The 27,789-nt window shown below is 42.6% G+C and overlaps 1 protein-coding gene and 1 long non-coding RNA gene across 4 annotated transcripts in view; one reads left to right on the forward strand and one right to left on the reverse strand.

Moving 5' to 3' along the window:
- Nucleotides 1-20,659, forward strand: part of CDH13 (cadherin 13) — a 1,362,211-nt gene extending 1,341,552 nt beyond the window's left edge. For 2 of the 3 annotated variants that reach the window (XM_078357844.1, XM_078357843.1), the window contains 3 exons: nt 4,934-5,167; nt 8,463-8,712; nt 19,086-20,659. In XM_078357844.1, coding sequence (XP_078213970.1) covers nt 4,934-5,167; nt 8,463-8,695 — 467 coding nt within the window. In that variant the 3' untranslated portion in view covers nt 8,696-8,712; nt 19,086-20,659. The remainder of the gene's footprint in view (nt 1-4,933; nt 5,168-8,462; nt 8,713-19,085) is intronic. The other variant, XM_008986283.5, reaches the window with a different exon arrangement.
- On the reverse strand, nt 20,245-26,471 carry LOC118149779 (uncharacterized). The gene is made up of 2 exons (XR_004737502.3): nt 22,875-26,471; nt 20,245-22,121 (listed from the first exon to the last, which is right to left on the reverse strand). It is a non-coding gene; the product is annotated as an uncharacterized LOC118149779 (long non-coding RNA).
- Nucleotides 26,472-27,789: the final 1,318 nt, after the last annotated feature.

Genomic DNA, 27,789 nt, shown 5'->3' on the forward strand with positions numbered 1-27,789 from the left:
AGTGTTGGTACTGTGTAGTGTATAGTGTTGGTACTGTGTAGTGTATAGTGTTGGTACTGAGCAGTGTATAGTGTTGGTACTGTATAGTGTATAGTGTTGGTACTGAGCAGTGTATAGTGTTGGTACTGAGCAGTGTATAGTGTTGGTACTGTGCAGTGTATAGTGTTGGTACTGAGCAGTGTATAGTGTTGGTACTGTATAGTGTATACTGTTGGTACTGAGCAGTGTATAGTGTTGGTACTGAGCAGTGTATAGTGTCGGTACTGTGCAGTGTATAGTGTCTGTACTGAGCAGTGTATAGTGTCGGTACTGTGTAGTGTATAGTGTCGGTACTGAGCAGTGTATAGTGTCGGTACTGTGTAGTGTATAGTGTCGGTACTGAGCAGTGTATAGTGTCGGTACTGTGTAGTGTATAGTGTCGGTACTGAGCAGTGTATAGTGTTGGTACTGTGTAGTGTATAGTGTTGGTACTGAGCAGTGTATAGTGTTGGTACTGTATAGTGTATAGTGTTGGTACTGAGCAGTGTATAGTGTTGGTACTGAGCAGTGTATAGTGTTGGTACTGTGTAGTGTATAGTGTTGGTACTGAGCAGTGTATAGTGTTGGTACTGTGTAGTGTATAGTGTTGGTACTGTGTAGTGTATAGTGTTGGTACTGAGCAGTGTATAGTGTTGGTACTGTGCAGTGTATAGTGTTGGTACTGAGCAGTGTATAGTGTTGGTACTGTATAGTGTATAGTGTTGGTACTGAGCAGTGTATAGTGTTGGTACTGAGCAGTGTATAGTGTTGGTACTGTGCAGTGTATAGTGTTGGTACTGAGCAGTGTATAGTGTTGGTACTGTATAGTGTATAGTGTTGGTACTGAGCAGTGTATAGTGTTGGTACTGAGCAGTGTATAGTGTTGGTACTGTGCAGTGTATAGTGTTGGTACTGAGCAGTGTATAGTGTTGGTACTGAGCAATGTATAGTGTTGGTACTGTGTAGTGTATAGTGTTGGTACTGAGCAGTGTATACTGTTGGTACTGAGCAGTGTATAGTGTTGGTACTGTATAGTGTATACTGTTGGTACTGAGTAGTGTATAGTGTTGGTACTGTGTAGTGTATAGTGTTGGTACTGAGCAGTGTATAGTGTTGGTACTGTGTAGTGTATAGTGTTGGTACTGAGCAGTGTATAGTGTTGGTACTGTATAGTGTATAGTGTTGGTACTGAGCAGTGTATAGTGTTGGTACTGAGCAGTGTATAGTGTTGGTACTGTATAGTGTATACTGTTGGTACTGAGTAGTGTATAGTCTTGGTACTGAGCAGTGTATAGTGTTGGTACTGTGTAGTGTATAGTGTTGGTACTGAGCAGTGTATAGTGTTGGTACTGAGCAGTGTATAGTGTTGGTACTGTGTAGTGTATAGTGTTGGTACTGAGCAGTGTATAGTGTTGGTACTGTATAGTGTATAGTGTTGGTACTGAATAGTGTATAGTGTTAGTCCTGTATAGTGTTAGTACTGAGTAGTGTATATTGTTAGTACTGTATAGTGTATAGTGTTGGTACTGAATAGTGTATAGTGTTAGTCCTGTATAGTGTTAGTACTGAGTAGTGTATATTGTTAGTACTGTATAGTGTATAGTGTTGGTACTGAGTAGTGTATAGTGTTGGTACTGAGCAGTGTATAGTGTTGGTACTGTGTAGTGTATAGTGTTGGTACTGAGCAGTGTATAGTGTTGGTACTGTGTAGTGTATAGTGTTGGTACTAAGCAGTGTATAGTGTTGGTACTGTGTAGTGTATAGTGTTGGTACTGAGCAGTGTATAGTGTTGGTACTGTATAGTGTATAGTGTTGGTACTGAATAGTGTATAGTGTTAGTCCTGTATAGTGTTAGTACTGAGTAGTGTATATTGTTAGTACTGTATAGTGTATAGTGTTGGTACTGAGCAGTGTATAGTGTTGGTACTGAGCAGTGTATAGCGTTGGTACTGTGTAGTGTATAGCGTTGGTACTGTGTAGTGTATAGCGTTGGTACTGAGTAGTGTATAGTGTTGGTACTGAGCAGTGTATAGTGTTGGTACTGTGTAGTGTATAGTGTTGGTACTGAGTAGTGTATAGTGTTGGTACTGAGTAGTGTATAGTGTTGGTACTGAGTAGTGTATAGTGTTGGTACTGTGTAGTGTATAGTGTTGGTACTGTGTAGTGTATAGTGTTGGTACTGTGTAGTGTATAGTGTTGGTACTGAGTAGTGTATAGTGTTGGTACTGTGTAGTGTATAGTGTTGGTACTGTGTAGTGTGTAGTGTATAGTGTTGGTACTGAGTAGTGTATAGTGTTGGTACTTTGTAGTGTATAGTGTTGGTACTGAGTAGTGTATAGTGTTGGTACTGTGTAGTGTATAGTGTTGGTACTGTGTAGTGTGTAGTGTATAGTGTTGGTACTGAGTAGTGTATAGTGTTGGTACTGTGTAGTGTATAGTGTTGGTACTGAGTAGTGCATAGTGTTGGTACTGTGTAGTGTATAGTGTTGGTACTGAGCAGTATATAGTGTCGGTACTGTGTAGTGCATAGTGTCGGTACTGAGTAGTGTATAGTGTCGGTACTGAGTAGTGTATAGTGTCGGTACTGAATAGTGTATAGTGTCGGTACTGTATAGTGTATAGTGTCGGTACTGTATAGTGTATAGTGTCGGTACTGAGTAGTGTATAGTGTCGGTACTGTGTAGTGTATAGTGTCGGTACTGTGTAGTGTATAGTGTCGGTACTGTATAGTGTATAGTGTCAGTACTGTATAGTGTATAGTGTCAGTGCTGAGTAGTGTATAGTGTCAGTACTGAATAGTGTATAGTGTCAGTACTGTATAGTGTATAGTGTCTGTACTGTATAGTGTATAGTATCAGTACTATAAAGTGTGTAGTGTCAGTACCGTGTAGTGTATAGTGTCAGTACTGTATAGTGTATAGTGTATAGTGTCAGTACTGTATAGTGTATAGTGTCAGTACTGTATAGTGTATAGTGTTAGTGCTGAGTAGTGTATAGTGTCTGTACTGTATAGTGTATAGTGTCTGTACTGTGTAGTGTATAGTGTCTGTACTGTGTAGTGTATAGTGTCTGTACTGTATAGTGTATAGTGTCAGTGCTGAGTAGTGTATAGTGTCTGTACTGAATAGTGTATAGTGTCAGTACTGTATAGTGTATAGTGTTAGTGCTGAATAGCGTATAGTGTTAGTGCTGAATAGCGTTACTGTATTAAATTAATAAAAACAGATCTACCCTTGATGTAAGTCAAAAGGCCAAGAAATGATTGTATTATGGTAACAAATTAGAGTGCCGCAGTTTTACAGGTGCCTCACTTTCTTTTGGGAATAAGGCAAATCTGTACGTTTAAAATGTGTGACCTGTGAATTTGGCTCTAACCTTTCTTGCAGAAAATTAGAAACTACCAACAAATGATTTGTCCCAAGAGCAAACCTCTAATGCACAAGTGATTAAAAATAAATTCAGAGAAAACTTAAAGCAAGCTGAGTTTTAACATTAAAAACTCTTTCTTTAAGTGAAAGACTATTTTAGGGCCAGGTGCAATGGCTCACGCCCGTAATCCCAACACTTTGGGAGGCTGAGGCGGGTAAATCACTTGAGGTCAGGTGTTTGAGATCAGCCTGGCCAACATGGTGAAACCCTATCTCTACTAAATATACAAAAATAATTTGGGCATGGTGGTGTATACCTGTAATCCCAGATACTTGGATGGCTGAGGCAGGAGAATCATTTAAACCCAGGAGGCAGAGGTTGCAGTAAGCCAGGATTGTACCATTGCACTCCAGCCTGGGCGACAGAGTGAGACTTTGTCTCAAAAAAAAAAAAAAAAATTATTAGATTAGTGATTATAAGGGCCGTTTTCTTTCCTTAAAATTATGTCCCCTAAAATGAAAAACATTCCCAGAAGAAGCTGAAATATTAGGAAAAAACAAGCCTTTAAAAATAAGGCCCAAAGATTATATGATGATTGCTTCTGTGCCCCATAGCCAGCTAGTGATCTCATTTCTCATCACTAGCCCACTTTCCTAAATCTGTCCTGTCCACCAGAGCCAACCATTGCAGCCCCCAGTGGCACCATCTGCATCTGAGACTCTTTTTCACTCCCAGAAAAAGATCTCTCAGATTAAATCTTTCCCGATTTAGTCACCCCTCTAGTTAGGGTGGAGGTACAGCAGTGAGACCAGTGCCATCTCTCACGGAAACTCCCTCCTCCCGATACTACCAATATGCACGAATGCCTGGCTACTTACATAAAAGTTTAATTTGGTAAGTGAGGAGAAGTCATCTTTATCTCCATTCTTTGAATAGATCTCAGTGTATGAGAATGATTTTTGTGTCAGAAGCTTCACATTCTAAGGGTAAAGTATTAAGCCTGAAGAATTTCAATCAAAAGTCTTAGATATGATAAAGGGCTTTGTAAACCACTAAACTTTATACCAGAAAAGTAATCTATGATTGATAGTCTTGTTTGCAACTATCAATAACTGGGAAATGGGCTGGGCACGGTGGCTCATACCTATGATTGCAACGCTTTGGGTGTCTGAGGCAGGAGGATTGCTTGAAGCCAGAAGTTTGAAATCAGCCTGGGCAACATAGTAAGACTCTGTCTCCGCAAAAAATACAAAAATTATCCTCTAAGATGCAGATGCCAAAAAAAATAAAATTCAGGTGTGGTGGCACGTGCCTGTGGTCCCAGCTACTCGGGATACTGAGGTGGTAGGATTGCTTGAGCCCAGGAGGCTATAGCTGCAGTGAGCACGATTGCACCACTACATTCTAGTCTGGGTGATAGAGGAAGACCGTGTCTCAAAAAATAAAATAATTGCGAAGTGTACTAAGTTTACAACATATAAAGTACTATGGTAAACTGCTCTCAAATATACCAGTTGCATATCAACATCTTCCCTTTTCCCCACAGGCAACCCTCCTGCGACGGGTACTGGGACTTTGCTGATAACCCTGGAGGACGTGAACGACAATGCCCCCTTCATTTACCCCACAGTAGCTGAAGTCTGTGATGATGCCAAAAACCTCAGTGTGGTCATTTTGGGAGCATCAGATAAGGATCTTCACCCGAATACAGATCCTTTCAAATTTGAAATCCACAAACAAACCGCTCCTGATAAAGTCTGGAAGATCTCCAAGATCAACAGTAAGTCTGCTTAAAACGTTCCCTCCTTATTCTTCCAGCTTTCATTTTCGTTTCTCTTTCCCAAAATGCTCTTTCTCTACTACTCTCTCACGTATTCTCATTTGTTTCATTTTAAGTTATTGACATATTATAAATACTGACAATTTTCCCACCAGCAAACAAGTGCAATTTATAAAAATATTGAATTTCTGTTTCTTACAAAAGCAAACATAGATATTTTCTCCTCTGCTTCCTCTCTGATCTTTTCTATTCTGTACGCCTGTGTTGTATATCCTATCCTGTCTACCATATACACTATATACTGTACGCCTGTGTTGTATATCCTATCCTGTCTACCGTATACACTATATACTGTACGCCTGTGTTGTATATCCTATCCTGTCTACCGTATACACTATATACTGTACGCCTGTGTTGTATATCCTATCCTGTCTACTGTATACACTATATACTGTAACTCCAGTATTCTTTCTTTAAAAATGTAATATATTTAGGGGGTACAACTGCAGACTTCTAACATGCATGCAATGCAGAGTGGTGAAATCTAGGCTTTTAGTGTCCCTGTCACCCAATAGTGAACTTTCTCTTGACTCATCTGTGGTTTCTGCATTTCTGCCATCCCAGAGTTCTCAGCCACAAGACTTTGATTCTTTGTCCTTCCTCTTTCTCTTGCTTTTTTCTTTTAATTAAACTCCACAGATTCTTTCTTTGTAACTAGCGTACAAAGAATATTGGCCAACCTGCCCAGTCTTAGGCCTTCAAAAGACAGGAGTTTCTGCTTCTCCCCACATAGCTCTTGGCTCAGCCGTCTCTCCAGTCTCAGAGACAGAGAACTGTGTTTACATTAACTTTCACCAGCGCATTCAAGAGACTTTTCATGGTGTACCTGCCTTCATAAAAGACTAAAGGAAAGAGAAGTGCTAGGATAAGAATCTTTTACAGTCTTCAACCTCTAACCTTCCATTGGATGCTGCAGACCTCCTCGAACTTGACTTAGTCTAATGATGGCCTTGGCTTCTCTTGTAAATCCATGGACATCATCCTTGACTTTGATGTCTTCTGCCTTGTGTCTTCTTTCTCCTTTATGAAACCCGCAAGCAATGTCTCCTCCCATCGGTCCTTCCATATGGGTGGGTGGAGTTCAAAACTTAACCCAACGTCCATCACTTGCCTTATGAAGACTGAAACACCAATGTATTAATGTGAAGAATCCCTATATCCACATTCTCCCCCACCTGCTTCCCCAAATGTGAGTGCTAAGTTCACTTTGTCTCCCATAAAGCCAAAGAACAGAAAAAGGAAAGTAAAAGAAAAAAAGGCATTAGACGCTACGTCTTCAGTAATGAACTTACCCTGCTCTTGACCTAGTCAGGGTTCTCACTTCTTATATCCATGGTAGAACTTTTGAGGGAGACAGAGAATCACCCATTTCATTAGGTTTTGCAAACGTGTTGTACAGTTGTGCATAACATTTTCTATTTAAAAATCTCATCTCTATTGTTATGACTGTATCTCATATCTTATTTTATGAGTGCCTTTTACTTGTTATTGATTCTATTTGCCTGTTTGTCTATTTTATTGCTTTTTAAGGAATGAATTCTGTTACACTGATTATTTTTAATTAAAACAGCCCTTCTCTTGTTTGAGGGGTTAGTGTTTTATTTGCTGGTTTTTATGGATATAACCAATTTGAATAATCATCTCCAGTTCTTTCCAACTGGAGCTTTCCCATTCAAGAGTTTTTTTGGTGGGGGTTGGAGGAGGGCAGTGAGCATCAGGATAAATAGCCAATGCATGCTGGGCTTAATACCTAGGCGATGGGTTGATAGGTGTTACCTGTGTAACAAACCTACACATCCTGCACGTGCACCCCAGAACTTAAAAGTTTTAAAAAAAAAAAATAGTTTCTCCTCTGCTCAGGGAAGATAGAAAAATGCTCTTTGATGTCATCTGCCATCTTACTGGGTGACCATCACATTAGTTATTGCTGCTGCCGTCACCTTCCGGTAATAATCATGATTCATCTCTTTATTTCCATGTCATTACACTCTTGTTTTTTGCTCCTGGTTTTACTTAATAGATAAATGCCTTCTAAATTACTTTGTTGTATCCTACATTTTTTTTCACAGTATCTAGCCCTGATAATTCCCAGAAAAGGGCATTTAAAAATAGGTTTGCCCCTAATCATCTGAGTGACTTTAGCCGAAGGCTAAACAAGAGGCCTGCTGGTGCAGCCACTGCCAAGTGTCACCCAGGCCACCCAGGGGCCTGGGTGATGGTGCATATTGCCACTGCACATGGCATTAGGGAAGTGGAGGGGAAGCTTAAAGATCCAGTCTCTGTGTTGAGGGTTCCCACCCAAATCTAGAGCTGTGGACTGATGATTGATTAAAAAAATAAAAAACAAGGCTGGGCGCAGTGGCTCACACCTGTAATCCCAGTATTTTGGGAGGCCAAGGCAGGCAGATTACCTGAGGTCAGGAGTTCGAGAGCAGCCTGGCCAATATAGTGCAACCCCATCTCTACTAAAAGTACAAAATTTAGCTCAGTGTGGTAGTGTGTGCCTGTAATCCCAGCTACTCAGGAGCCTGAGGCAGGAGAATCGCTTGGACCCAGGAGGTGGAGGTTGCAGTGAGCAGAGATCACAGCACTGTACTCCAGGCTGGGCAATAGAGGGAGACCCTGTCTCAAAAAAAAAAAAAGAAAAAAAAAAACTAAAGACAATATAGAGATGGGTTCTATAGCCTGTGTTTTTTGGTGGGGGTTGGAGGAGGGATGCTCACTGCCCTCCTCCAACCCCCACCAAAAAACACAGGCTATAGAACCCATCTCTATGACAACACATCAGGGTCCTGCCTGCATTGAGAACTGGTGGATTTTCACCTCAGCTTTCTAGATGTAGAATGCAGTCTTTGCCGAGATGGCTTTTTTGCATAATAAATTTGCAGGGAGGAGTTCTTGGTATTCAGTCATCTTCATGAAAGGAGCTCTTCTTGAAATTGATTATGATAGCACAGAGGCACAGAACTCTGATAATAGAAACGTTCTGTCTCTGTGCTGTTGATTATAGGAGCCACCAGCCATGTGTGCCTTCCAGACCCTTGGAATGTGCCAGGTGCCATTGAAGATCTTAACTGGTATTTTTATTTGATATTAATGAATTTAAATTTAAGCATTCTCATGATTATAAATGAAAATGTGACGTCTATTTGGTGTGATTTTAGTCACCAAAACCTCACTCTTTTATTGGAAAAAGTCTCATCTGCTCTCACCAGTTCCCTTCTTCCCTTTACAGATACACATGCCCTGGTAAGCCTTCTTCAAAATCTGAACAAAGCAAACTACAACCTGCCCATCATGGTGACAGATTCAGGGAAACCACCCATGACAAACATCACAGATCTCAGGGTACAAGTGTGCTCCTGCAGGAATTCCAAAGTGGACTGCAACACAGCGGGGGCCCTGCACTTCAGCCTGCCCTCACTCCTCCTCCTCAGCCTCTTCAGCTTAGCTTGTAAGTTGGCCTAACTCCAGTGCATGCACAGGTATGAAATTGTAACTTCACAGGGTCCATGACACCAGCGTTTTTCCGTATACCTTTCCAAGAAAATGTATCCCGGAAGAATCATTCATCTTTTGTGTATGTTTCTCTGATAGAACATGTTCTATGTAACAGTGATCCAACTAATGCTTAAAGGCATCTTTTTTTTTTTTTTTTTTTTGAGACGGAGTTTCGCTCTTGTTACCCAGGCTGGAGTGCAATGGCGCGATCTCGGCTCACCGCAACCTCCGCCTCCTGGGTTCAGGTAATTCTCCTGCCTCAGCCTCCTGAGTAGCTGGGATTACAGGCACGCGCCACCATGCCCAACTAATTTTTTGTATTTTTAGTAGAGACGGGGTTTCACCATGTTGACCAGGGTGGTCTCGATCTCTTGAACTCGTGATCCACCCGCCTCGGCCTCCAAAAGTGCTGGGATTACAGGCGAGAGCTTAAAGGCATTTTAACAATCCCTGCCGGCCAGTCTGAGGAGTTGTACAAAGGTGTTCATTGCTAGCCTGCAAACAGGATGTTAAGCGAAACGTCCTACAGGTGCCACTCAACTTGAGCTCATGAAAATGTGCCCAGATTAGTTAACTGTTCTATCAAAGACCTGTTTCTCTCTACATTTTGCAGAATAATCTTTTGTAAGGTTAAAACAGGTATGATGAGACTTTCTGAGAATAGTCATGAGAATTTATGGATGGAGGTTGGGCTGCCCCGGGGAAATGATAGATGTGTAATTCACAATGTTTTTTCACTGACTTGTAATAATGACTATAATATAATGAAACATTATTTTAAACAAATGAATTATTATGCAGAGTAATATAGATGTGAGGATAAGATGAATAAATACATGTGTCAAATATTCCTTATTTATGAACTTCTAGTCCAATTTTAACTTTAGAGGTTATTTATATGTAACTGTTACCATCCAAAAGCCTTTGGGGCCTTGCTATTTGCCTTTTGAGAGGGTATCGGTGTAATTGTGAATTAGGAAGTTGGGAAATTGACAGAAAAAGAAGACAGAAGGTCTTACATCCTAGTGACAGTGGCAAGCCACCAGGAAATCACAGAGTCCAACATGTGTATAAAGCTGTATGCAAGGCCAGAGTCCTGTGGGTAGAAGGAAAAGGAAGGGCTGGGTGCGGTGGCTCACGCCTGTAACCCCAACACTTTGGAGGCCAAGGCGGGTAGATCATTTGAGGTCAGAAGTTCAAGACCAGCCTGGCCAACATGTTGAAACCCCATGTCTATTAAAAATACAAAAGTTAGCCAGGCGTGGTGGCATGTGCTTGTAGCCCCAGCTACTCGGGAGTCCAAGGCAGCAGAATCACTTCAGAATCACTGGGAGGTGGAGGTTTCAGTGAGCCAAGATCATGTCTCTGCACTCCAGCCTGGGTGACAGAGTGAGAAATCATATCAAAAAAAAAAAAGAAAGAAAGGAGAAGCCATTACAGCATCTCACTGGCCCTTCAGAGTGGTTCTGATAGTGAACATATTGTCTTCGCCCTGTGACCTGCCCCTTTGCCTGACTTGTCTCTGATGACCGTACCACTGCCATCATCACCACAGTCATCCCCATGTCTCCTCCCCAGTCTTCCCACTGCAAAGCCCAACAGAGTCTATGGTCCAACACTTCCATCCATCCCTGCCTCCACCCAACTGTCTTAGGTGCTTATGTTCACTTACCTCGATTATCTCACTGGCTTTCTAACTTCATCTCATCTGATGAGCATGAGAATCAGAGAGAGAAAATAGGAATCAGGAGGCTGCCCCTCAGAGGCTTCTTCTGAGTCTTTTCTGCAAAGTAGAGACAATTCCAGATGAAGGGATAGAGATGGGGCCAGGGTCTAAGAATAAATTAGGAAACCTGGTCAAAGGGCAAACAGTTGGCAATCAGGCTGTACTTTGAGCAGGGGTGGTCCAGAGGAGACCGGATACTGTTTTAGTCTGTTCGGGCTACTATAACAAAATACCATAAACCAAGTGGCTCATAAATAACAGAAATGTACTGCTTATGGTTCTGGAGGCCGGGAAGTCCAAGAACAAGCTTCTGGCTGATTCATTGTCTAGTGAAAGCCCACTTTCTGGCTCATACATGACGCTTTCTCCCTGCATCTTCACATGATGGGAAAGGCAAGGCAGCTCTTGGATGCCACTTTTATATGGGCACTGATCCCATCCCATCCATGAGGACTCTGACTTCCTGACCTTCTAATTTCCCAAAGGCCCACCCTCCTAATACCATCACCTTGGGGATTAGGTTTCAGCACATGAATTTTGGAGGGCACAAACATTCAGACCATAGCACAATACCATGAATTTATGCAACACATTATGCTTGTTTGCCCCTTGCTGTGCTGACAGATAGCCTAGACCTAGATTTCTAGAGTGTAGGAATATTCCCTTCGTGAGCATGTACTGTCTGGGGCCTGGTCTGCTGAGTCATCGCTAGTAACCTGCAAGTCATTCTTACATAGTATCAGCTGGGGAGATGATGGTGGATCTCAACTCTGGCTGTACAATAGAAGCACCTGGGGAATTTTCAAACATAGCTACCCATACCTGGGCCCTACCCTATGAATGGAAAGGCAGCTCAGATGTTTGTCCTTTTTTTTTTTTTTTTTGAGATGGAGTTTTGCTCTACTTGCCCAGGCTGGAATGCAATGATGGGATCTTGGCTCACCGCAACCTCCACCTCCTGGGTTCCAGCAGTTCTCCTGCCTCAGCCTCCAAGTAGCTGGGACTACAGGCACATGCCACCATGCCCAGCTAATTTTTATATTTTTGGTAGAGACAGGGTTTCACCATGTTGACCAGGATGGTCTCGATCTCTTGACCTCGTGATCTGCCCACCTTGACCTCCCAAAGTACTGGGATTATAGGCATGAGCCACTGTGCCCGCGTTGGCCTCTCAAAGTACTGGTGTGAGCCACCGCACCTGGCCCCGACACTTGTCCATTTTAGAGCCTCACCCGGTGGTCCGAAGACACTGGGAAAGCAGGACCATCCCGGTGAGTGACTCCAGTGTTTAGGTACAGGCTCTTGGGTGTTTAACAGTATCCTCTTATCTGGTCCACACCCTAAACACATGCTCGTTCCTTCAGTTCAAAACTCAATAGGAAACAAGGAGGAGGGTAAACTTAAGAATATGAGTCTCAAAAAAATTTTTAAGTATGGGTGTGATGGCTCATGCCTGTAATCCCAGCATTTTGGGAGGTTGAGGCGGGCAGATCACAAGGTCAAGAGATTGAGACCATCCTGGCCAACATAGTGAAATTTTGTAAAAATACAAAATTAGTTGGGCATGGTGGTGCGCTCCTGTAGACTCAGCTAATCAGGAAGGAGAATCACTTGAACCTGGGAAGCAGAAGTTGCAGTAAACCAAGATCATGGCCCTGCACTCCAGCCTGGCAACAGAACGAGACTCCATATCAAAAAAAAAAGAATATGAATGTGAAGATATTTGCTACTGATGGTGCCAGAAAACCTGGCACCATCCCTCCTCCAGGGAAGAAAGTAGAGTGAGATGATAGAACACATCCAATGTGAGAATTTCTATAGCACCAGTTTTCCAAAAAGTGTTTCAGAAGCTTACAGAATTAAAACTTGGACAAGACAGCACATTCAACTTCACACGGAAGAGAAACCAACTAGGAAGAGTTGGGGATGGAGTTAACTGACATGAATTTGGCGTGAGCTTCTTGGCTTGCTGTATACCATCGCCACTGTGTGATAAGAGCAACATGTTGATTGCAGTCGTGGTTCTGAAATGCTGTTGCACATCAGAACCACTTAGGAAACATTTTTAAAATATGAATTCCTGGGCTCAGTACCCTAGAAACATTCATCTGTGATCTGTATCACAACTTGGAGATGGGGAACAGGACTGAACGGATACATGGAGAGACAGATGAATGAAAGGAAGTACATGCTTCTTTCTGTTTTCTTTTGTTCTTTTTTTCTTCCTTCGTTGTCTTTTGTGTATGTGTGTGTGACAGAAGGCTGAAGTGCAGTGGTACAGTCTCAGGTCACCACAACCTCTGCCTCCTGGGTTCATGCAATTCTCTTGTGTCAGCCTCCCAAGTAGCTAGGATGCACCACCGTGCCCAGCTCATTTTTGCATTTTTAGTAGAGATGAGTTTTCACCATGTTGGCCAAGCTGGTCTTAAACCCCTGACTTCAGGTGATTTGACTGCCTCAGCCTCCCAAAATGCTAGGATTACAGGCATGAGCCACCATGCCCAGCTCCTTCCTTTCTCTTTCTTCAAAAAGTAAAATATTACAGGCAAAGGTCAAATCGCCTATGTTTCTCTGCCCAGTTTTATTTTCTGTTCTCTCTCCTCAGAAATAATAGCTGCCATGGATTAGCTATTCATGTGTTTTATACTTTTACTACACACATACCACACATACAGTTCTATTTTGTGCAGTTTGTTGAGCCTTGTATAATTCATATTATATTTGGCATACCATTCTGCAACTTACTCTTCTTCCTCTCGGTATTACACTTGCAGGGTCCGTCTTTGTCACTCTGATTCAGGGCTCTGCATACTTTTTCTGTAAAGGGCCAGATGGCTTTCTGGGCCATATTAGTCTCTATCACATATTCATCTTTATTGTTTTTTGTTTCTGTCTTTTGTACTACCCTTTAAAAGTGTGAAAACGCTCACGCATATAATCTCAGCACTTTGGGAGGCCGAGGTGGACAGATCACAAGGTTAGGAGATCGAGACCATCCTGGCTAAAATGATGAAACCCCATCTCTACTAAAAATGCAAAAAAAATTAGCCAGGCGTAGTGGCACGCACCTGTAGTCCCAGCTACTTGGGAGGCTGAGGCAGGAGAATCACTTGAGCCTGGGAGGCAGAAGTTGCAGTGAGCCAAGATCATGCCACTGCACTCCAGCCTGGGCAACAGAGCAAGACTCGGTCTCAAAAAAAAAAAAAAAAAAAAAGAAGTGAAAACCATTCTTTGCCTGGGAGCTATACCAACATGGACTTCATGTTAGAATCAGCCCACAGCCTTCCTTGGCTGCACCCTACTCTGCTTCATTCATTCTGACCACAGGATGGTGCAATGGACTCCTCTATCAGCGGACGCATTTGAATTATTAACCATGACCAACTCGTCTACAGTAAGAGATCTCCATTTCCACCAGCTCTGGGAGTGAGTGTTAGACCACAAGTTCAGCTCTTCCCAAGGACCAGCACTTAGAAGTCATTGCTCTGGAAATAACGTTTGCAGCCGGGTGTGGTGACTCATGCCTGTAATCCCAGCACTTTGGGAGGCCGAGGCAGGAGGATCACTTGAGGTCAGGAGTTCAAGACCAACCTGACCAACATGACAAAATCCCATCTCCACTAGACATACAAAAATTAGCCAGGCCTGGTGGTGGGCACCTGTAATTCCAGCTACTCGGGAGGCTGAGGCAGGAGAAACGCTTGAATCTGAGAGGCAGAGATTACAGTGAGCCAAGATCGCACCACTGCACTCCAGCCTGAGCGACAGAGCAAGAAACAATACTCGCAGAGATCCAGGAGCAATTGGAACTCAAGTATAACAGAGTTTGGATAAACTGGAGGGCAGTACTTTCTACATGACTGCAAAGATTAAAATTCTTTGTGTGTGCATGTGGGAATGCATATGCACATGTACATGTATGTTGTGTGTGTGCACGCACACGTGTGTACACAGAAAGACATTTGTGGGGTCACATCACACATTGCCCTCTGTAAATCCAGTTTCAGGACGTCAAAGCCTGATTCAGTGACATCTCTTTGAGGAACCAAGGCACTGCAGGACACTGCTTACAGGTCAGCTCCTCTAGACTGGAAATGAGTGTTTTAGACGAAGACCAGAGCCCCTGTGCCCCTGCTTGTTAAAACACAGATTCCAGGCCCATCCAAGCTATAGCATCAACATCCCAGGTGACAGGAACCTCCAGCACAAAGCCCGGTGTTTTTATTTTTATGCAATATTTTTATAATAACCCACATTCCGCTACCACCACTCTACATATTAAGTATTAGTAACCGTTGAATTTTATTTAGATTTTTTTAAAAAACAGATTTGGCAGTATTTTTTTCTTACCAACAAGGAATTTTCTTGCGGTCCTCACCTTGAGACTCCTGACCTACAGATGTCAATCATGAGCAGGTTCCCAAGGATTTCCCACTTCTCATCTCTCAGCTGAGCTCTTGGATCAAGTTAACGTAAGACAGAATTGCCCGATAACCCCTAAAGAATTGCTTCACAGTTAGTATCACTGGTAAAAGACAGATCCAGGCACGCTCGGTGTGAGATACCGAATGTGCTTTATGCTCCCCTCAAAGGGGAGTCACTGTATCTAGCATCACATGATCATATCCCACTTTAAGTCGGGGCCTGTATGTAAAGTCGAAATCATTCTCAAAATGAAACTCTGGATCTCCCTGGGTAGCTGGAAGGATATTCAGTTGACACTCCAGTGTTTTGCACCACAAATACAGGTAGTTTCAGCCCCAGAAAGAAAAAAAACAGTTAAAAACAGGTGTTAGCACTTACCTTCAAAAACACACTTGGTCTGGTCCTGAATAAAAGGCATAAGATTTTCTGATATTGTTCATTTCACTGTTAGAGATGCCTGCCAAATGTCATGATTTATGTTTACTGAAATTAAATGTCTCTATACAGGGGTGGGAGGTAGACAAACTCAGACGCAGTAAAGAAGTTTAAAGAGGTGAGTGGGCTGGGCACAGTGGCTTGTGCCTATCATCTCGGCACTTTGGGAGACTGAGGCAGGAGGATTGCTTGAGGCCAGGAGTTTGAGACCAGCCTGGGCAACATAGTGAGACCCCAATCTCTAAAAAAAAAGCCCCACCCGATGTCAGCTAAAAATTAACATTAAATAAAATGTGGGCCAGGCACAGAGGCTCAAGGCTGTAATCCCAGCACTTTGGGAAGCCTAGGCAGGCCGATCACCTGAGGTCAGGAGTTTGAGACCAGCCTAGCCAGGCATGGTGGCACACACCTGTATTCCCAGCTACTCGGGAGACTGAGGCAGGAGAATCGAATGAACTTGGGAGGCAGACGTTGCAGTGAGCTGAGATCATGCCACTGTGCTACAGCCTGGGGGGCAGAGTGAGACTCCATCTCAAAAATAAAATAAAATAAGACATGTATTCCTTAAAAAAATAGGGGCCAAGATGATCAAAAGACAGCCACTAAACACTTTTAAATTTTATTTTTAGTGTATTGTTTGCATACAATAAAACACACCCATTGCAAGTGTACAGTTTGATGCATTTTGGTAACTGTACAGATTTGTATACCACATACTAATCAAAATACATTTTCCTTGGCTTTTGCTCCCCTTTCCCCAGTCCGGGCTCTCATTGATCTGCTTTCTCTAATAACGGTTTTGTCTTTTCTAGAATTTCCTAAAGTGTATCAGCATTTTGTTCCTTTCTATTGTCAAATGTATTATGGGCAGAGACAGGGCCTGAAAAGGCATCAAACCCAGGCAGGGTGGGCTGTCCTCACCCGCAGATGGCCGCAGTCACGCTTTGCAGATGAACTGTGGTCACTGAAAGTGACGTGACATTATGGACAATGACAGTTGACCCTTGAGGGTTTTCCATGTACCTTCCACATGCAAGCTAAGGGCTTTACGTAAATTATAGAAATTTCCTTGAGTAACCGTCTCAATAGCCCTGGGAGGAATCACTTACGTTATCATCTAAATTGACTTAAAACAGGAATGTGAGACTCTAATTTGAAAACAAGACATGGGAGCCTATTTCATGGATTTTATGCAGCCAAAGCTGGGTTTTTTTTTTTTTTTTTTTTTCTGTTTTTAACTAATTTGCCTCCCAGGAGACAGTTGAAATGTCTAGAGACACTTTGATGATTATGCCTGGCAGGACACCACTTGTGGCATCTAGGGGATCGAGATTAAGGGTACTGCTAAACATCCTCCCATGTACAAGACAGCACCCCCCGCAAAGAAGCATCCAACCCCAAATGTCAACAGTGCAGAGGCTGAGAAACCCCACTCTGCTCTCTAACCAAAATTAGACACAGAAAGTGGAGACATTCTACCAGCCTGACAATATAAATGCCTTTTGACCATTTAAAAAAAAAAAAAAACTAAGAGGAATATGTATTCGACCTAAAATAACATCTTAAGAACATTCTTCCTAATAGGCTTCTGTAAAAATAGTTCATATTTTACAGCTGTCTTGCAGCGTGGTCATAAAGGAGACCTAATCATTGTAAAAATGAAAAGAGTGCCTCAAGACGTCTGAAGTTCTGAGCAGAAGGCAGCCTGTCTTCCGTGGGCACTTCTGGATGGAGGCAGGACTGGGTTATCAGTAGGAGTGAGAACAAAGGTCAGATGAATGAGTACACAGCCCTTGTAGACTGATTAATGTGTCTTTTTTCTCCTTCTTTTGATGGAGCAAGACTGTACAGGAGCGTGAGAGTGAGGAAGGACTTTGGCAGTTATTCCTGTAGACACGATAGTTAACTCAGTTTCATGAACTCTAAGTCCTGGGCTGGAATTCACTCCTCTGCTGGAATTACCCAGACAGAAAGTGCTTATAAGAAGTAAGGTGGCAAAAAAAAAGGAAAATGCAGGCAAAAACATGACTCATTTTGAAACTGGATCTGGTCTTCCTAGAGCCAGAGCCCCTCCCTACCGACATTGCTGAGTTGAGCAGAGTGACAGGCTCCATGTTGGACCCAGCCCCGCAGCTGGCCATAAGGAGGAGCCACGAGCAGGTGCTGGGAAGACAGCCTCGTAAATGCATGCTATGCTGACGTCTCTTTCTGTGAAGTTTTCTATGTGAGCGACATGTTCTCAAAGACTGTAACACACTAGGCCACAAGATGCCTTTTTTCCTCTGGGAACACAATGTTACTTTCGTGGTTGGCTGAGTAATGGCCCCCAAAGATGTACTCCTAGTCATAATCTGTGGATCCTATGAACATGTTACCTTTTACGACAAAAGAGACTTTGGGCAGGCGCCTGTAATCTCAGATACTCGGGAGGCTGAGGCAGGAGAATTGCTCAAACCTGGGAGGCAGAGGTTGCAGTGAGCCAAGATCGTGCCACTGCACTTCAGCCTGAGCAACACAGTGAGACTCTGTCTAGAAAAAAAAAACAGGGAGGCTTCGCAGATGGGATTAAGTGAAGAATTTTTTTGAGATGGGGAGAATATCCTGGATTAGCCAGGTGTGCCTGACATAATCACTAAGTCCTTAAAAGACAAAGGAAGAGTCAGTTAGAAGACCATGCGGTGACAGAAACAAAGGGAGGCCAGAGGTGGAAAGAGAAGATGCCGCAGTATTGCCTCTGAAGATTTAGGAAGGGGCCATGAGCCAAGGGATGCAGGAAGCCCTTAGAGGCCAGGAAAGGCAAGGGAACAGATGCTTTCCTAGAGCCTCCAGGAGCACAGCCTGGCCAACAGTGATTTTAGCCCCATAAGCCTCATCTCAGTCTTCTGACCTCCAGAACTGTAAAAGAATAGATTTGTGTTGTTTGAAGTTTCTGGCCATTTGCTACAGCAGCAACAGGAAATTATTATACCATGTTTGGGCCAGGTGCAGTGGCTCACAGGTGAGCCTGTAACCACAGCGCTTTGGGAGGCCAAGGTGGGACGATCACTTGAGGCCAGGAGTTCAAGACCAGCCTGGGCAACATGGCAAAACCCCGTCTCTACAACAAATGCAAAAATTAACCAGGCATGGTGGTGCATGCCTGTAGCCCCAGCTACTCTGGAGACTAAGGTGGGAGGATCACTTGAGCCCAGGACGCAGGGGTTGAGTGAACCAAGACTATGCCACTACACTCCAGCCTGGGCAATAGAGTGAAACCGTGTCTCAGAAATAAAATAAAAGGATACCACGTTTGAAGAACCATCAATAGGTATCTCGCTTTGTAACTTGTGATCCTTAAGTCAATATATACATTTTATATATGTATTTAGTCATCCCAGATATAGTCATAGAAGTCAATACATACATGGAATAATCACCAATCTCTACAATACATAGACAGCTTGCTCATGAAATAGCCAAGCTCTGTGCTAAGAGACAAGAAGGACATAGCGTCAATGGTAACAGTGGTAACAGCAACCAAGCTAAGTCGGAGCAATGCTTGGCATCTGAAGTCACCGTACGCATTTTCAGAGAAGTCCAACTTTTTATGATATCAGCATTCATTCTGTCTTCCAGTGTGATCCTGAAGGAAAAAAAAAAAAAACAAAATCGTGTGATGTTTAAACATGTGTTTATTATATATAGCTTACCTGTCATTTACCTGGTTTTTAGATAAAATGTTTGAATTGAGTGGTGATATTCCCGACTTAACTCTGAACCCTCTCTGTTCAGGTCTGTGAGAACGCCTGACGTCTGAAGCTTGACTTCCAAGTTTCCATAGCAACAGGAAAAAGAAAAAAAAAATCTATCCAAATCTGAAGACTGCGGTTTACAGCTATCGAACTTCACAACTAGGCCTCAATTGTTCCAGATTTTCATTTCTTTGCCGTTTCACTTAGTCTGTACTTCATCATTTTGACAGCACCTTCCTCCCTCCTTTAATTAACGGAATCTTCTGAATTTTCCCTGAATGTTTAAAGATCATGACATATGACTTGATCTTCTGGGAGCAGGAACAATGACTACTTTTTCTGGTGTGTTAACATGTCACTAGCCAGTGCTCCAGGCACCCAGCTTTGTCTGTGGGTTAGTATTGGTATATGTATGAGTATCTGTATGTATATATACACGGTATTTATAGAGGGAGACTATCCCGGAGAAGCCTCGTTTTGATGCTGTTCTTCCTTGCCAGGTTAAGCAAGGCGGGGTGGAAACTAAGACAACTGAACCCTCCAGGGTCTCCGCATCAAGGGCAGCCGGAGGACAAACCACAGAGCTGTCACTTTTGCTCTGAAGCTACTTCTCCGCTGTCCCGTTCAGTCTGAATGCTGCCACGGCCAGCCAGGCAGGTCCACAGAGAGGGAGAGCAGAGAAAGAAGTCCTTTCTCTTTATTGAGTTCGAGGACTACAACCAATTTTCACTGCCATCCAATGCCATGATCCTGAGCCAAGGTGGTGAGGAGCAGAGCAGGTAGTTTCACCACCAAATGCCAAGAAAAGGGCTGACGTTTTCTTTCGTGGGCATCCACCTGCATTTGTATGTGTCCCAAATCCACAGTCACGCTGATTCTTATGGGGACACAGATCATGGTAGAGAATCTCTCCCTCCTGAGTAAACATACAACTGTAAATGTCATCATGGAGGTCACACATGCATACAAAGAGGTCTACAGGTACCATCTTGTATACACATATATACCCACATGTACAGACATACATTTATGCACATTCACTCTGTTTCATATATACAGGCATCAAATAGAGTAAATGCAGGTAGTTTTAAAAGTACCCTTTTGTGTGAATTGACTACCGTTGTTTGCAAACCTGAAAATAAAAGACGTTCATTATGTATGAAAAGTAACTGATTTGTATTCTGTGAGCATGTAAAAGCGGAAAGTTAGTGCTTGTTTCTAAGATTACCTTCTTGTTGATAAACCGTAAATGAATCATCAAAGCTCACACCAAATTTTTCTATCAAACAAAAACTAGTGACAGCCTGTGGCTTTTTATTAGAGCTCGCCACGAACTAGGGTAAGGTAAGTGTCTTAGCATATTCTAATGCAGTTGCTTACTAAAGGTTTTAACCGCACACGCACACACACATGCTTTCTTATGCAATCTATGTTTGCACTGTGCTTTTCAGTTAGCCTTCTGTAGGAAGTAGAAGTCATATGTTGTCTTTGTTGTAGTGAAATTATACAGATAGAGTTTCCATATATTGTGTTTGTTTCAATAGTAAATCTTTTTGGAACATATAGAATGCAGAATTTTTTTCCATTAAAATAAATGGGTATTGGTGGTTAAAACTGCTGGACAGTAACTTTTCTCTGATTTCTATGTTGTGTCTAGTGTCGCTGATGCTGGGTCTTGTCTTAGCGCAAGTTAACATGTTTGACTGACCGTTTGGGGTCCCCCCTACATCTCTGGTAGGTGAGTGAGTCTATAAAGGCAGAAGTACCAGCTCTCAGCATGGGCAGTGGACTCATCCACCTTACGATTTGAGGGTGTCACAATCAGCCAGAAAGGTAATTGCATACTCAAAGATGAGAGGGACCATTCTCAGTTCAGTGACCACACCAAGCATAGTCACCGCCATCTGTCAACAGTCCCCAAGACCTGGGGATTCTTCTCTGGAACAAGTCCTGTTGCTGGATCAGGAGATGCCATTCCTTGAACTTGACAGGGTCATTCTCTGCAAGCACATGCCCCCGACTCAAGGGCAGGAGAATCTAAGCCTGTGCATTCACACTTTACAAGATTTCTTCTACTGGCTTTATAGGGCACTGCCACGTGCCTCCCTGGTGCACCTCGCTCCCTTCTTGCTGCAAGGCAGGGGGAGAATGTTCACCCTTGAACAAACCAAGAGCATCCTCAGCCAGTTAGGTGGCTGGTAGCCTGACGCATATGCTAATCGGCAATCAGGAAATCACCCTTCAATGTAAACTTCAGCCACCTACAGGGAGAAATACAGGAGCTGAGCGACCTTTTGCTGAAAGAAACAAATACAAGACTCCTCCTTTTCTCTCCAGCCTGTAGGCTCTCCTGCACTCTGCAAACCAAACCAGAAGCTTACCTTTGCTGAAAATCCAGAAAAAATAGGAGTAAAGTGTATACTTCATTCATAAGTAGAATATGCCTCAACTTTCCCTTATTTAAACATATTCTCTGTCCCCAAAGTTCTAATCAAGACTGGGATATTTCTGCCATGTTGTTCTAATACTTTCCAAAAAAAAAAGAAGAAAAAGAAACGAATTCTTATAGGCCAAAGCGGTAGCATTTCCTGAATCATACGATGTTTTGTTAACCTGCTGGAATATATTACATCGTTTATTGAAAACCATAGTAGAATCAAAATGTTATTTCATTATTACCTATGCATTTTATCTGAGTCCAGGTTATTAAAAAAATGAAGTCAAGTAAGAACCAGAAATTGCTTTTCCCAATTACAGATCTGAGGGTTTTATTTCCATTGAACAAGCAGTCACACCTTCACCTCTTTTTATTAATACTCAACCACCTTAGTTGATTAAAAATCACATTTTCTCCTGCATTTTACGTATGATAAATTAATTATTTTGGATAATTCGTTTTAATAAGAATATGCACATATTTTCTAATTTCACCTTCAGTACTGCCAGTCTCTCCAAATGAGCATCACTTGGGGCAGATATACCTGCTACGCCTCTTCACTGACACGAGCAACTCTACGCATCATAACGAAATAAATCCAGCCAGGTTTCATGGTAGGTAGCAAATCAGGCTTTGGCTCTAAAAGAAGATCATTAGAAATTTTGATAGCTTATCCCAGAGTTCCAGAATGTCATTTTAAACAGTCTGACAAATGTAACGGCCGTCTACCATCATACTCACAGAGTGGCTCAGATGGCATTATCAGCCAAACTAAATACATTGGGTCTTGATCTTACAATACGACAACTGAAAAATTATTAACAAGTCTATGTTTGATCCTGGGTTTGGTGCAGTTGCACGCAGGCACAAGTGCTCCAGATGATTCTGAGGAAAGGAGGCTACAATTTTCCTGGGGGGCTTTATGAACATGGTACCAAAAAGGTAATTAATAATTTCAATAGGCCCGGGCACGGTGGCTCACGCCTGTAATCCCAGCACTTTGGGAGGCTGAGGCGGGTGGATCACGAGGTCAAGAGATTGAGACCATCCTGGTCAACATGGTGAAACCCTGTCTCTACTGAAAATACAAAAAATTAGCTGGGCGTGGTGGCGCGTGCCTGTAATCCCAGCTACTCAGGAGGCTGAGGCAGAAGAATTGCTTGAACCCAGGAGGTGGAGGTTGTGGTGAGCCGAGATCGCGCCATTGCACTCCAGCCTGGGTAACAAGAGCGAAACTCCGTCTCAAAAAAAATAATAATAATAATAATTGTAATAACAGTTTATATTTATTGACTGCTTATTATGTGCCCACACTGTATAAAATCCTTATAGATAGTAACTCATTAATCCCTACAGTAGCATATTAGGCAAGAACTACTATCTCCAACTTACAGACAAAGAAGGCTGAGGCTGGGTGTGGTGGCTCACGCCTGTAATCCCAACACTTTTGGAAGCCGAGGCGGTTGAATCAAGAAGTCAAGAGATCAAGACCATCCTAGAGAACATGGTGAAACCCCGTCTCTACTAAAAATACAAAAATTCGCTGGGTGTGGTGGCATGTGCCTGTACTCCCAGCTACTCAGGAGGCTGATGCCGGAGAATCACTTGAACCTGGGAAGCAGAGGTTGCAGTGAGCCAAGATCATGCCACTGCACTCCAGCCTGGCAACAGAGCAAGACTCAGTCTCAAAAAAAAAAAAAAAAAAAAAAAGGCTGAATGGCTTGCCCAAGGTAAGTGGCCTCCAGAACCAAAACCCAGGCTATCTGGCTCCAGGGTTCATGTTCTTCCCATGACATCACAAAGCCACTCTCAACTCAGCAGCAAAACCAGACAAACTGCCTACTGCAGACCAGAGGACCCTAGTTCCAAGCCTCCATTAGCATGATGATGGCAGCTAGACCAACTTACTGTTAAGCAACAGTACCTTTTATTATGAGGTGCCACTATTAGGTACCTCGTACCAACAGTACCTTCTGTTACCGACTTTTAAGTTCCTGCTATATTTCTTCATTCTAAAAGCTTTCTGTTAAAAAAAAGTTAACATCGTTCTAAATTAATATTGAGACCCTAGAAATTTTTCCTGTACAAGATAACATCATTATTTGTCTCTTCCCTTCCATGGCTTGTTAGCAGGTACATGAGGGGCTTCTCCTAGATTAATTTGACATCTCAATTAATCAAAAGTAGCCTGGCATGGTGGCTCATGCCTGTAATCCTAGCCCTTTGGGAGGGAGAGGCAGGTGGATCACTTGAGGTCAGGAGTTCAAAACCAGCCTGGCCAAAATGGTGAAACGCCATCTCTACTAAAAAATACAAATTAGCTGTGCGTGGTGATGGGCAGCTGTAATCCCAGCTACTCAGGGGGCTGAGGCAGAAGAATTGCTTGAACCCAGGAGGCAGAGGTCACAGTGAGCCATTGTACTATAGCCTGGGCAGCAGAGTGAGACTTCATCAGAAAAAAAAAAAGGAAATTTATGAACTCCAGAGTACCCACTCCCTACCAAACCAACTGAGGGGAGAGAAAATGGGGAGAAAGTGGGGTGGGATCTCGAAGGGCTTGCACTGTGCTTAGTTATGAATTATGCAAACAGGCAAATTCTAAAGGCTCTCTAAGTAGTTTCTGACTTTATAAAGCTAGCACATTAATCTATTTATGCGTAGCTGCCTTAAACATGAATCAACAGGGTAAATCACACCAACAAGAACCCCAAGCACTCAAAAAGCCACCTACCTTTTCCATTTACCAAATACTAAAATGAATAATCTACTAATCCTGCTACATCTTTCATAAAGACTCGCCTCTTCTCTCCTTAAGTGTTGAGAATTGATACGTTTCATAGTCATCTAATGATAAAATGTTTTCTAAATTGTTCATCTAATTCAATTAACAATTATTTTACTACATCCAGTGTGTTACCCTGACTATATTTCCTATTGCTAACAGGTTAGCCCACTACTGAAAACATTCTGCAGTGGTGACTGAGTCCATAGGAAAGCATATACATGATAGAGAGACACGGTGAAAACTGGTGGGAATGGACGTGTGGATGAGGGTTTTGGATAAGAACTTCAATTACATAATTTAAAGAGTTAGTCTATAATTTGAGCAGAAATAATTTAGATACTCAGCAAATTAAGCAGAAAAACTTCGTCTGTCTCATGCTACGTTGCTGTCATCACATCTGCCGTTGGAGGGTTGCTGAGCTGGATCAGCCTCTGAACCACTCTATTTGACTTTCCACGTGCCGGCTGGTCACTAGGGAGATGGTGAAATGCTTTGGTTAGAGTAGGACTAGGGAGGTTTTCACTCTGAAGTTATGAAGAGTTGGAGAAAGAGGTTTATAGAATCACTATGAAAAGAAGTTGGAAGCTATTTTCTGCTACTTTTTAAAAAGCTTTTTCTTTAGAGAGTAATAAAGCCATTCTATACCTAACGTGTACGTGAATTCAGACTAGTAAGAGTTAAAAATAAGTCTACATTTTAAAAATCTGTGTTGTCAATGCACATGTCAACACCGTCCTGATGATGAAATTCTATCCCCCCAGATACACATTTAAAGAAAGTGTAAATGCTTTTTTTTTAAATAAACACTCAAAAGAGATTAAAAGTTAATCATGTTCAGATATTCACTCTATGGCAGATGTCCCTCCTTTGGACCCTCATTGCTGAACCGCTTACAGTTTCTGACCTGTAAACTAAACTTTGCTTTACTATGTAGTTGCAAAGAAATGTGTAACTTGTTTGTGAAATATTCAAATAAAGCTTATCTGGGATTTTTAAGTTGTGTGTTTAGTCTTAGACCATCTTTAGTACAGACTAGTCTAAACATTGTGACAGAGCAAAGGGACCATTTTTCCAATGGTGCTGTGTCATGGGTGCAACTGGCTGGGGCCGGTGTTGTGGGTGGTAAAAGAATTTACCGGCCAGGCGCTGTGGCTCATGCCTGTAATCCCAGCACTTTGGGAGGCTAAGGTGGGCAGATCACCAGAGGTTGGGAGTTTGTGACCAGCCTGGCCAACATGGTGAAAGCCTGACTCCACTAATAATACAAAAATTAGCTGGGCGTGGTGGCACATGCCTGTAATCCCAGCTACTCGGGAAGTTAAGACTGGAGAATGGCTTGAACCCGAGAGGCAGAGATTGCAGTGAGCCGTGATCGCGCCACTATACTCCAGCCTGGATGACAGAGTGAGACTCCGTCTCAAAAAAAAAAAAAAAAAAAAAAGAATTTATCTATTTGCCAAGACAGTTGTAGGTAAAGAAAGGCAGATTATTCAAGAGAAAGTACGTTGCTTCCTTGCAACGAGCAGCACAGCAGAGAAGGGGCTGTCTGGAAAGAGGCAGGGGCTAGACGGAAGTTTTACAGGGTCACGCTGGAAGACGCTACACTCGGAGAGAGGTAGTCGTGCCAGCGGCTCGTTTGTGATTAGCTGTCTCTTGGAACAGTTGTGCTCCCCTCCCTGGGCCCCCCTCCTCATTGTTGCTTACTTATCAGGACTCCACAGCAGGTTAGTCTATGATGTTTAAAAACCAAGACTAAAACCAAGTGCTTCCCGCTTACTAACTGGCTCTCTTCTTTCATAACAGTCAATCATTCCAATTTGGAAAAACAGATATGTAAATGATAGACGGATGGATGGATGGATGGAGAGATAGAGCGATAGATAAAAACAGATGTGTAAATGATAGACGGATGGATGGATGGATGGATGGATGGATGGATGGAGAGATAGATAAAAACAGATATGTAAATGATAGACGGATGGATGGATGGATGGATGGAGAGATAGATAAAAACAGATATGTAAATGATAGACGGATGGATGGATGGATGGAGAGATAGAGCGATAGATAAAAACAGATGTGTAAATGATAGACGGATGGATGGATGGAGAGATAGAGCGATAGATAAAAACAGATGTGTAAATGATAGACGGATGGATGGATGGAGAGATAGAGCGATAGATAAAAACAGATGTGTAAATGATAGACGGATGGATGGATGGAGAGATAGAGCGATAGATAAAAACAGATGTGTAAATGATAGACGGATGGATGGATGGAGAGATAGAGCAATAGATAAAAACAGATATGTAAATGATAGACGGATGGATGGATGGAGAGATAGAGCGATAGATAAAAACAGATGGCAGGAAGGTTATTTAGTGAGATCATTTTTTTTTTTTTAAAGGAGGGGCCAGGTGCGGTAGCTCATGCTTGTAATCCCACCAGTTGGGGAGGCAGAGGCGGGCTGATCACCTGAGGTCAGGAGTTCAAGACCAGCCTGGCCAACATGGTGAAACCTCATCTCTACCAAAAATACAAAAATTAGCCAGGTATGGTGATGGGCACCTGTAATCCCAGCCACTCAGGAGGCTGAAGCAGGAGAACTGCTTGAACCCAGGAGGCGGAGGTTGCAGTAAACCAAGATAGTGCCACTGCACTCCAGCCTGGGTGACAGAGCAGAGCGAGACTCTGTCTCAAAAAACACAGAGGGAAGGGAATGTTAATAAGTGCTTCCTATGAGCTGGATACTTTAGATATCTATATAGATGTGTATATACACATTACCTTGTAATTATATATGTAATTTATGTGTAATACATAATTATACATCATATACGTAATTTATGTGATTCATGGGATATTGAAATAGACATTAGCTCCATTCTATAGATGAAGAAACTGAGGCTCACACAGTTAAAACTGTCTCACAGTAGGTCTTATGACTACCAGGTGGTATGCGTGTCTCCACCCTGGCACTTTTCCTGCTGTATGTTAAGGTAGCACCACCCCATTTATCACCAGGTACAAACTGTGTCATCACAAATAATACATGAAAGTGCTGAGGACTGAGCAGGTAGACAATGATGGCGGGGTGGAGCAGAGGAAACCCAAACTTGCAAATCTACTCTATAGAAAACTTTCCTTCCCCGCTGGGCTGTCTGTCTCCAGGAAACTGCTCGTTTGGGTAAATAAATAGCAAATGGATGCCTTGGCAGCCGGTCATGGAGACACTGATTTGGAAATTTGCCTCAAAAGAACATAAGAAACAGAAACCAATGCTTTAATTCAAAAGCAAGAGAATTTGAGATGTGTCAGAACAACTACTGATCACACCATTCTTCCCCAGAAAAGCAATTTCTGGTTTTCTGGTTTTTGGTTTGTTTGTTTGTTTATAAACAAGGCCTCAAAGAGACCTTTCTGTGCTTTGGTAACACAAGGCAAAATATCCACTCTTTCTAGCCAGAGCACGCTCCTGAGAGCCTAGCAACCCTGGACTTTTACACAGGAATCCAAGCCAAG

This window comes from Callithrix jacchus, chromosome 20 (genome assembly GCF_049354715.1).
Source record: "Callithrix jacchus isolate 240 chromosome 20, calJac240_pri, whole genome shotgun sequence".
Classification (NCBI taxonomy): domain Eukaryota; kingdom Metazoa; phylum Chordata; class Mammalia; order Primates; family Cebidae; genus Callithrix; species Callithrix jacchus.